The following is an 11,527-nucleotide window of genomic DNA, read 5'->3' on the forward strand; positions in this document are numbered from 1 at the left end:
AATCGATAGTTAGCTAGCAAGCAATCGGCTAGCCACTTAAGTTACCCGGTTGCAAGTAATAATGTAATTATGTTTACGTTACATTTAAGTCAGTAATGAAATTAAATCATCAGGGCAAATGCTTGGCGGTGGTTAGACTTTTTCAGTTATTTTACACTGTACCTGGACAGGCATAATGTCTCTGCTGGAATGGGTTAGACTTTCCATGCCAGTAACTTTGCTGGTAGAAATAGTCAACAAGTTAGGGACTAACTGAACATGTCTTGTAGGGCTGTATGAGGTGTTGTATGTTTGTCTAACACAAGCTGGTTTGTTATAAAATTGGCAGATTTCTCATCAACCAATCTATTAATTAATTAATCCGCTGACAAAAAAAAACCTCACCAATAACTCTGTACATATCTATATGAAACATTTAAAATGTTTAACTTAAGAAACGTTCAGCTGCCTTCTTGGATGAGAGCTGAGGAAAAAGCCATGACTCATTTAAGCAATATAGCACGAGTGGGAGTGGGGTATGTAAAGGATAATCCCACGGGTGCTGTTCAGCCAAAGCCACCGAGGCCGGAGGCATACCCGTTGGTATGTGGACGGATAATCTATAGCATGGAACGTCTCTTGTCCAATCAGAAACAGCTAAATAAAGCAAAAGAACCCAATTGTTTTATAAAAAAAGAATGTACTGCTGAATCTTCTAATGTAACCGACTATGGTAAGGATATGCATCATTGTATTGCAAAAAGTGGGTAGCAATAATACTATGACAGAAACATCAAGGCAGTTGTGTTTTTACTTACTCTTACTTTTAAGTCTGTTTAACTGAAACAGTTACCCTGTATCCTAATAATACAATGGCCATTACCCATCTATCTTCAAACCACACATATACATAGACACTTTGTTTACAGTAACAGAGTATTTAAGAACACACCAACAGATTGCTCTCACACCTAAATAAAACAAAAACATTTATGTGATACGTGTGCACCCCTGTCCTTGCAAAGGAAATTCTGACTGATGTTCAGTGACTATAGTAATGTAATGATTACAGATGTCTCTATTCATCAGTCTATTTGTGTATGTAAATGTGTACAATTTTGTCACAATTTCCTGTGTACTGTTCTCATTCCCATCAAGTCTGATCTGTGCAGTGTAGTTATCCTCTGCTGCTTTTGAGCAATCACACACTTCTCTAGTTCTCACCACTTCTCACACATCTCTAGTTACTTTTGTCATACCATATGGGTATTTTTGTGCAGTGAAATAATGACCAACATTAGTGGCTCAGTATATTGACTGGCTAAGCCAACCACTCTCTGCCCTGCTTGGCCATGTGAGTGGCATGTGTGAAGAGCCGCCTACCTGGATTAATCCTTCCTTTCAGGTAGCCAATGACATTGTGAATCGTCCTGTATGATGCTTGGGTCCCAACATTTAATGTGATTATTTTTTTGGCTGAAAGACAAACGTTTGAATGTGTGACACAGAGATTAAATGCAGCACTCAATGCATAACAAAAACCTTTTCATTTTCCATAAAAGGGACAGCAGGCACTTATATACTTAGGAAATATGTCCTTGGTACTTTTGCAGAAAATGAAATAAATCATATTCAGGGTAGTGAGGGGGAAAAACAACATTGTAAGTGACAATTGTTCTACCTCTATTCAAAACAAAACAAGCATCAATCTTGTACTGTTTGTTCCATGCAGGTCTAATCTATCTTCATGAACACTCATAAGTACAATTACTCAAAAGGAAATGGATGATGTGAGTGACGTCAATCACAGCGCCACCATTATGTAAGACACGCTGGTGGTCATTATAAAACATGAACAGTAGAATTACAGCAGGGAACAAGAAAGCAATCAGGTTTTTTTTTTAAACTCTTCTGTTATATTTCCTGAGACAATGTGTTGGAATGAAGGACACTTGATCTGCTGAACTGAGTGACATTTGCGTGTGAAATGGCCAAAATCCAACAGTTTTTCACCTATTTGATGAGAATACATTAAATGCAGAAACCAACTGTAATCAGTCAGACAGCAACATCCTACATGTCAATGCAGTAAGAGAACATGATATGTGAACTGGCATCACTATATGTAATTAATATCACTAACAGATCAGTCCTTAGCCACAGCAGCACCAGATGGGCACTTGATTCTCAGTGACATAGAACAACACTGCCAATTTGCATTTAGTATAACGTGTAATGACAGGCAAACCAGCGATGCCATGCTCTCCATAACTAAAGCACCATGGCAGTGGATCTGGCTGTGATAGCGCCGTATTTCTTGGTCCCTCTGAGAGAGTGCTGGTCAAGAGCTGCTCTGAGAGGTAAACAGATGGCCTACTTCAGCCCAGCTCTGCAACCACACATCCTGTCCACCGGTGATCGATACAAACCTAGCGTCCCCCTCAAGAGCTCCCAGGTGGCATTGATGCCACTTCTCTACTCAAGAGCAGATGCCTCAATGCTTTACTCCACTCCAGAGTAGACGCTTCAATGCTTTACTGAATGCGCGGGCAGATTATTACTTAATACATTCAACCACAATAAAAGATCTCAGATATTTAGGATGTTCCTTATTTTCCTGTTATTACACAGGAATTTGTGTAGCATCACCAGTTTAATAGAAAGACATTTCCTACTATTTACTACGTATTCCTAAATATTTACTATAAGACATGTATTTTGTAAACAATAACAAGAGAGACAGACAGTGAGAAGAAGGAAAAGACAGAGACAGGACACTAAAATGACAAAGGAGGGCCTTCTGATTCGCTCTACTCATCACAATCCCATCCTTCTCCACAACAGCCATGCACACACAAGAACAACTGCTGAGAACAGTCTACAAGGGCTTGATTGAAATGAAGGGGGCAGATTAAAAGACCAAACACCCATGACTTTCCCTGCAGATGAGATGGGCAGGGGGGAAGAACAGACACACTGGATGCACTTGATGAGAATACAAACACTCAGACTATGCATGCCAATCAATCCTCCCTCCCTGCTCTACACACACACACATACACACACACACACACACACACTCTGTCTCTCCGTCTTTCTCTCTCTCTTTCTCTCGCTCTCTCTCTCTCTCTCTCTGAGTCTTGCTAATTATTGAGGGTCAAACAGGGAATGTGAATATTACTCATGCATACTGTAATCAATATTCATCATCAATACCAGATTGGATGAAAGTAAACCCTGTTTCCCACAAGATTTTCCCTATCCTCATCTTCTTTTCTACGCTCTTGCTCTATCTCTCCTCTTCTCTCTCTCTCTCTCTCTCTCTCTCTCATCACTAGTCATCCAGCCCCCACTCCTGCAACACTGCACATGGAGGGTGTGATTCCCCAGTTCAAACAGAGTGGCAGTGAAGAGAATGTAGATTCTCTTCAGGTTTAAGGCGAAGGCAGAATTGAAAATTCCTTTTTAAGAGAGCTGGCGGGTAGCGGGCAGATGTTCCGGCCTTGGGGTGTAGTACTCCGACACTGACTTTTTTATTAGCTTGCCGCGGTGCAAATATCACAGGGAAATAAAGATTAAGAAGTCGCCACTGAAGATGTAAGCCTCATGGACACAAATAGGGGGACCCTGGAACCACGGTTCATTGATATAGAGCCTTTTAGCCTCCAAGTAATTTAATTTCATATAAAAATTCAGTGGCCGTCTTGCAGGGCACTGGATCTCATTTATCACTTTTGACAAAAGCACAAATGACTTTGGATGAAGAGCAAGGGATGAACGTACAGCTCTGCAGTGGCTTTTAAAAGCTTCGCTGCACAGGTGATATTACAGAAAATAGACTTACACGTATCCTCTCTGCAGCATACACAGACAAGAGATGCCATCCACATGTAGAGTTTACTGAAATACCGTGCAAAGTGAGACATTATATCATATTACCTTTGTCATATTTTCTTTAGCATCTGTAAAGTTGAGACAATTTAGGCTTCCTCTATACTTTTGGATCAGTGGTTTGGGATTAAGTGAACTCTACACTCTTAGTTTAGTCCTGCTCTGTCAGCACAGTCTAGCAGTACAGCATTGTTTGGGGTCAACAAAGTTCATAGTTCTCAGAACTTGGACTGCACAGCTGCAAATGAAAAAGAAATAAACAGCGGAACCTCTTTTTTAATAGGATTCATTGCCTCAGGCAAATATCTGTTTGCTGACAGAAGGTTTTGTCTTTATGTGTAGCTAAAACAACCAGCAGTTGACTGAGTCAAACTGTATTTTAAGTCAGTTCTTGAGGAGTATTTCATGAGTGACAATGTTTTACGCCTAAAGAATGCTTGGAACATTATCTCAAATAAACATGCAAATCTATCTCTTGTCTAACAAGCTTAATAAAAAAACTTCTTTTTACTTCGATTGACATTTAATCATTGTATTCCATTTGCACTAGAGTAATATTATGTTGTATCTGAACAAGATTACCACACTACCAAAGTCATGATATGGTCTGTCACAATATTTCATCCATACTGAGAATCCCCATTTCATTGCATTAGTTTCAAAATTTGAACCTGGAAAAAATATTCCTGTCAAGCCGATCCACACAATTCAAAAGCAATTTGAAAGAAGCAACCATGTCAATTGCCACGCAGAGCAGAGACAAACAGCAAAGACTTACTTGTGTTTTGCTGCAAACCCTTTGATACATTGATCAGGAACAACTGCCACTTAATTAAATACATTTTCTATAAATCAAACCTAAAATACGATTTAATCAAATGATGGGTAAAGTACCATGACTGAAAACGTTACCGACTGGACTACATGGGCACAGCAATCAACACCATTGTAATTAAAGAAGCCAGAGTGCTTCTAAAAAGCTATTTCACATAGTGTTCTGCTCCCACGCGGTTACACTGAAGACAATATATTATTCTTAAATCATTCAGCCAGGGCCCCTGGGATTCAGAGCGCTCGCACAGAAGACAGACAGGGCCTCACAGAAAATCGGAATTCGTCTGGGCTCCCGCTTTATTTGCTATTGAATTCTTTTTTTCATCTTTAACAGTCGTCTGAGATGAGATGAAAATGACCAGAGTGGGACAAATACACGTGGCAATGAATGAGAGATAATTGCATGTGACACGTGGTGGGGCACCATGAACAATGCATTATCTGCCACGACGTCGTGGGTGGATGGGCTCAGAGCTCGCAGAAGCACATTCACTGGGGTCTATCTCCACACAGGTAACACGCAGGCCGCCTTTGCTCCTCAGCGCCCTGTCTCAATTCAACAGTGGGAATTGGAAATTAGAGATTCCGGTGCATTACAGAGGGCCTTAATTGAAAGTGGATAAGAAAAAGGCAAAAGCAAAAAAAAAAAAACCGAGAGGACAGATAGAAACAAATGATTTGAGACCTTTGGAGTGGTCAGTGTTTCAGCAGCAATCGATAGAGCACAGATTACTAGCCATCCGCATTTGATCGAGCTAATGGAACATTGCAGCTTACGGCTCGCTGGGTTTGGCTGGACGGTGGTGGTGGTGGTGGGGGGGGACCAGGGAAGCTAAGAGGGCCTCGGGAAGACAGGGACAATTGGGCTTCTTCCCCACTGGTCTGCAATCGATGCTGTTCTGGTTGAGCCTACTGATATTTTGATCACATTGATTGCTGTGCATCTGGGTCAGAAGGCAGTTCTAGTCAGTGCTCAGGAGTTACGGGGCATTACATGTTTGCTGATCCAAGCAGAGTGAGAGACATGGGGTGAGAGGAGAAGGTGACAAAGCTGACCTTAAGAGATCCCCCGGGGCTCACTCAGACAAGTTAACGACAAAAATATACGATGTGCTAAAATGTTTAAAAATGAAACATTATTCTAGTGAATGACCAATGCAAAGAGCCTCACTGGCGAGTCCCTTGCTGAAAGATTCAATCCGTCCAATCTTTTACACCTACACCAATATCCAATTTACCAGAATCACCTAGAAACGCACCAGTGCACACATTACTGAAATGTACAATAGGCATACAATGTATTCTCCCTCACACACACACACACACACACACACACACACACACACACACACACACACACACACACACACACACACACACACACACACACACACACACACACAAATGCATCCAAACAGACAGCATTCATGTACCACTCCATGATCAGGGGCCGTATTCACAAAGCCTTTTATCTTACCACTAGGAGTGCTCCTAACTCACGCTAAAACCTTTTACGTAGGAGTAATTTCTTAAAAGTGATTCACAACGGCTCTGAGACCTACTCATACTAAGGATAATACCAACTCCTAAGCTTAAGATAAAAACTCTGTTGCTATGGATGACGTCCATTCTCATGCACGAGTTTAGAAGCGGTGCGTACGGTGATTGGTTGCTGACAGGCGCTCTCATTCAAAACTCAGTCCTAACATCCCCCTAACGATCCCACTAAATCAACAGAAAATAAGAGAATAACCTAGGCTTCAAATGAAGTCATATTAAATAGTTATGGATAGTGCACTTAGCAGAATGCACACGCATGATGACAAGTTTGTGCATCCAACGAGAATGACGCTTTCCACGTAAGAAAAAGAGAAATTGCCGAAAAAAACACGGAAATTGCATGAAATCAAGGAAGTAATAATTAAAGCTCCCTGCAAACTATTAGGTAATCGGCATATTTCCAGCCCTTAAACACTTCAAATAGCCTATCAGTCCATACAGCTCTTTAAGTCCTCCTGTCATAATGGACGAAACGAGGGCGAGACGTAAGAGAAAGTCGAACTGGTCCCAGGACCAACTGTCCATGTTGACCCAGAGTGTGCTGGAGAGGAAGGGAGTTATAAAAGCTAAATTTGGCTGTGGGGTGACCACAAAAAAGAAGCGTGAGGCATGGGAGGACATATGTGTTAACATAAATGCTTCATTCCCTGCCGTGTGTCGCTCTGTCGATGACTGCGAGAAGCGGTGGTATGCGCTCCAGTCACAATGTAGGATGGAGATTGCGGAGTGGACTTTAAAAGAGCCGTCGCGGCTACAGGTATTGTGTCACCAAAATAGGCCTCATGCGTATACTTGCATGTTGTAGTTCAACTGTGCTCCCGGTTGTGGATTGAGGAAGGGTGTCAAAAGCCATGTCTTGCATGGATGGCCACTGTCACCCAACAAGTGGCATCCAGCAGGTACATGGTGCCGCTCAAAAACCTGGCGCAGACCGCTGTCCATTAAAATGCGCGAATCGTAGAGTAGATCCAGGCCACTTCGCAACAATATCTATGATTCTGAAATTTGGATCAAACACTATCTGTGTATTAATTGAATGTACCTTTTTGCGGATTACAAAGACGTCCTTATTATTACAAAGACGTCCTAATTATTTTAATGTGTGTTCCATCGATGGCACCCACGACACCGGGCATTCCTGCAATCGTCATGAAATTGACCTTGATCCTTTGAAGTAGGCGATTGTCCAAAGGGAACCGGATAAACTGTTGAACAATGTGTGGTCTACAGAGTGCGGTGATTGTTTGATGAATGAATCGGCTTACTGATGATTGCGATATTCTGTAGTCGTCTTCGTTGCAAAGTTGCATTTTCCCCGTAGCCAAAAATCTTAATGTTATCAAACATTTAACTTCCGGACTGATTGGGTCGTTTCGATTAGTTGGAGACGTGATTGCATCCCGCACTAATTCTAGTAAAATGTTGATTCCTTCACGGTTTAAGCGATATCTTCTCAACAATTCAGAGTCGTTCATTGTCTCCAATACGTTGCGTCTGGCTTCAGCCATTTTAAGACTTTTTGTGAATAGGTCTTAGTGACTTAGGAGTCCTCATGAGGAGTTTTAAGCTGTCCTAGACTTAGGTGCTACTTTTAGGGATAAAATATTTTGTGAATTGCTCTTAGTAAAAAAAAATAGGAGTCCTACATTTAAGACTGACACGCCCATTATTTTTAGGAGTTTCTCCTAAATTCGCCACTTATGAGCTACTTTTAGCCCTAAGATTCTTTGTGAATACGGCCCCTGATCACTAGGACCTTCATAAGCTACTATTGAAGTATTAGCATTGTTCCATTTAAGTAAGAACTGCATTCCCAAAGAAAAAGCCGCTTGCCTCATAATTAACCTGATAGAATCCGTCTTTTATTTCTTCTTGGTAACTTTGAGTCAAAGGGATTTGACTCAGAGCCCATTTTCCCTCACTCTGTCACTTGAGCCCAGATCCTGCACTGTCTATCAAAGGCAAGACAACGACACAGCAACAATCTGGTTGGTCTCCTGGGTGACGAAGCAAAGATAAGAGGGGATTTTCAGTCAATAGCAGGAATTAGAGCGTAATACCCCAAGCAGATGCCGGCGTAAGCACAACACCAGAGGAGGGCCTGCACAGTGCAGGTCTCGCTGGTTTCACACACACACACACACACCGTCCTCAAGCAAACCTCTATCCTTTAACACAATATCAGGACATCACACAACCCTCATAAAAAAAGACCCAACTTTGTATACCAGAGGTCAAGCTCTAATACTAAGGCAAGAAAACACAAAATGCTTGTGTCTGGTACAATCATGGTTTACTTTCTTGTCTCTTACCGAAACCAACAGTAGCCAGGCCGAACCTTGATTCAGAGTGTTAACCAAGACTCGTTATGGGAGCGCATTAAGAGGAAATAGATCCCACAAACATTTACAAAACCATTGGGGTCAAATTATTGGACAGTTGTGGGGCGTCACTCTGGTGATAAATAGCTTGATGGGTTGTAGAAATTTGCAACAAGGGCATTATATAGTGCAGGTCACTAGAGTAAAAAGCAATAACGAAGATCACACATTACGTACCACCAGTGCACATTACGTTTTTTATCATTAAATTAAAAACATAATTTCACTTGAACAATGGCCTATTACTCAAGCCTTGCTATTTCAATCTAATTATGTACCAATGAGCACCTCTTGAATGTCACTTTTATGGATCTGATGACATCTTTTTTTTTTTCTGGGGAGCAGTGACCACATTACTTGTTAAATGTGACCTCTCACAGCCATCACCACATGGAAGTGTGCCGGTGCGCGCCTGACCGACCATCCACTCACAGATTCAATTAAAGCCCAAGAGGATCCCCACAAGCTGTGCTGACTGACACATGTAATGGACTCGGACGTATAGGGCCATGATGAGAGTGGCCAAGAGATGATGTAGAGTGCCCACTGCAATTCACCGTGGATATAATAACCTACTTTTAGCCTGGCGCTACTCTCGTAGCGACACGTAAATCAACGTAATAATTTACTCTCCTTTACTCGCTGCACGCCTAGCCCCTTCATTCAAAGTGGAGGGCCTACCATCTTTGGTCCTCACAGCAGATCAGTACCACAGCGCAGTAGGCCAGCAGTTGGTGTTTCTGATAGCATATTAAGGGCAACTTTGCATCACAGATATACAAACACAGAGAGGCAGTGCCTCAGACCTCTCTCTCTCTCTCTCTCTCTCTCTCTCTCTTCTCTCTCTCTCTCTCTCTCTCTCTCTCTCTCTCTCTGATGGACAGGAGGCGGTGTTTTCCCTGTTTCGGCCACAGCTCGCCGAGGGGTGTTCTGGCAGAGAGGGGTGGGGAGGAGGTGTCAGCCCCGTTTGAACACAGCAGGACTTCAGAGCTCCTGGCCATCAAAAGAGGGGCTAGGCACCGACACCTACCTTGAGGGAATGGTCATGCTGGGGTGATGGGCTGTAGAGGTGTATGGATGTGTGTGTGTGTGTGTGTGTGTGTGTGTGTGTGTGTGTGTGTGTGTGTGTGTGTGTGTGTGTGTGTGTGTGTGTGTGTGTGTGTGTGTGTATGTTATGTGTGTGTGTGTGTGTGTGTGTGTGTGTGTTGCTAGAGCATGCCTGTCTTTCCCAGCACCCAAATGTTGGCTCCTGCAGAGAAGAACACATTTACCTGAGGCAGGCTGCATAGCCAGCGGGGTACATGGGTGTCCCTGACCCATATTAGGTGCAGACATAATCTCTTTGGCCAGACCTGCCGAGATTGGCTGAACCAGCAGTGATGTTAGGTACGGTCTCTCCTCTCGGTAGCTTCCCTCTGTTGGAACATACGACAAAAGATCATATTTATCAACTGTAATACAAAAAAAGCAAGTCAACGCAATACAGGCAAATTATATTGACCTGGTTTGCCCTTATCTGTTGTGCAACTCTGCCAATCAGTTCAGGAGCACTTCAGTGTTCAAACGGATTAATGCAACAATGCCATATGACAATTAGCAATCACTTCATTTCCCCTCTTGTCTAAACATGGTTTCAGCAGAGTAGAGGTTTGTGTTTGTGTGTTAGTGTGTGTGTGTGTGTGTGTGTGTGTGTGTGTGTGTGTGTGTGTGTGTGTGTGTGTGTGTGTGTGTGTGTTAGTTTATGTGTGTGTGAGTGGGTCATATTCACAGAGCACATAGATTTTTCAAAATGAAATGAGTGCAGAAGGTGAGTGGTATGACTATAGGAAATCAGCACAGAATGAGAACGTCTGAGGGGGGAAGGTCAAGAGGGAGAGAAGGTAGCGAGGAGAAAGAAATAGAGAGAAAAAAAGTGAGAGTGAGGGGAAAATAAGAGAGTGAACAGAGATAAGGTGAGGGTGAGAGAGAGAGAGAAAGAGAGAGAACACAACAATCAGTATGAAAGAGCGTGGTAGTGGTAGTGAGAGGAAGAGGGCCAGCGAGCACAGTCAGGGATGTCTCCTCTCATACTAAGGCTCCTCTGCTTCCTGATTGCGGCTCACCGGCTCCCTGCTAATAGGCTGGCGGATTTTAAGTTGGAAGTAATGGCTTCCACTGAACCAATGGGGATTTAGATGGGCGTAATGCTCCATTGATTCAGCCTCATTAAAAGTGGGAAAAGGGTGAGCCTAATCCCGCTCCAGGAGCACATTTATTTAGGGGTTCAATTTTCCAGCAGCAGAGTACCTCTGGTGTGATGGGTACAGTCATACATGAGCAGCAGTCCCAAGCTTCTGACTACTGCCATGTTTGGACTTTAGCGCTGATTATATTTGCCAGCTATCCATGCTGCCTACGCTTAATGAATGGTTCATTAAGGTACATGTGATGCATGGCGGTGAACAGGAATTGTTTCTCTCTCTTTTTTTTAAAAAAAAACATTCTTATCCTCAAGCCTCAGGTACAAACGACAAAGGCCATTTCACCAGTCGTTCAGCATATCACTGACGTTTTCATGGCCAACGAGGAGACAGCAGAATTCATTTTTGGACAGAATCAAGACTATACTTCCACTTCAAAACCAACATAGAAGAAATCATAAAATCAAAGATGAGACCCAAGCACAGTTACGTAAGTATTTGATTTCACTTTTTATATATAAAAAAAAATATATACAGTGGTGGCCAAAATTATTAGAACACCTGACAGATCTGAGAATAATTACCTTTCTTTTGCCTCCAAAACATGATTTAATTTCATAATGTTCATGAAACATGCAGATGGCTGTTGTGAGCACAACAAATATCAGATGAAGTGAATCCTACTGTTTTTATCCACTTTTA

At 42.4% G+C, this 11,527-nt stretch overlaps 1 protein-coding gene across 1 annotated transcript in view; it reads right to left on the reverse strand.

The window, feature by feature from the left end:
• Positions 1 to 11,527, reverse strand: part of naaladl2 (N-acetylated alpha-linked acidic dipeptidase like 2) — a gene marked incomplete at both ends in the record, with an annotated part of 178,577 nt that overhangs the window by 66,092 nt on the left and 100,958 nt on the right. The window contains 2 exons of the mRNA XM_080832749.1: positions 1,363 to 1,455; positions 9,917 to 10,060. Of these exons, the coding sequence (XP_080688875.1) occupies positions 1,363 to 1,455; positions 9,917 to 10,060 (237 nt within the window). The remainder of the gene's footprint in view (positions 1 to 1,362; positions 1,456 to 9,916; positions 10,061 to 11,527) is intronic.

This window comes from Sprattus sprattus (assembly GCF_963457725.1).
Source record: "Sprattus sprattus genome assembly, chromosome: 2".
NCBI lineage: Eukaryota > Metazoa > Chordata > Actinopteri > Clupeiformes > Clupeidae > Sprattus > Sprattus sprattus.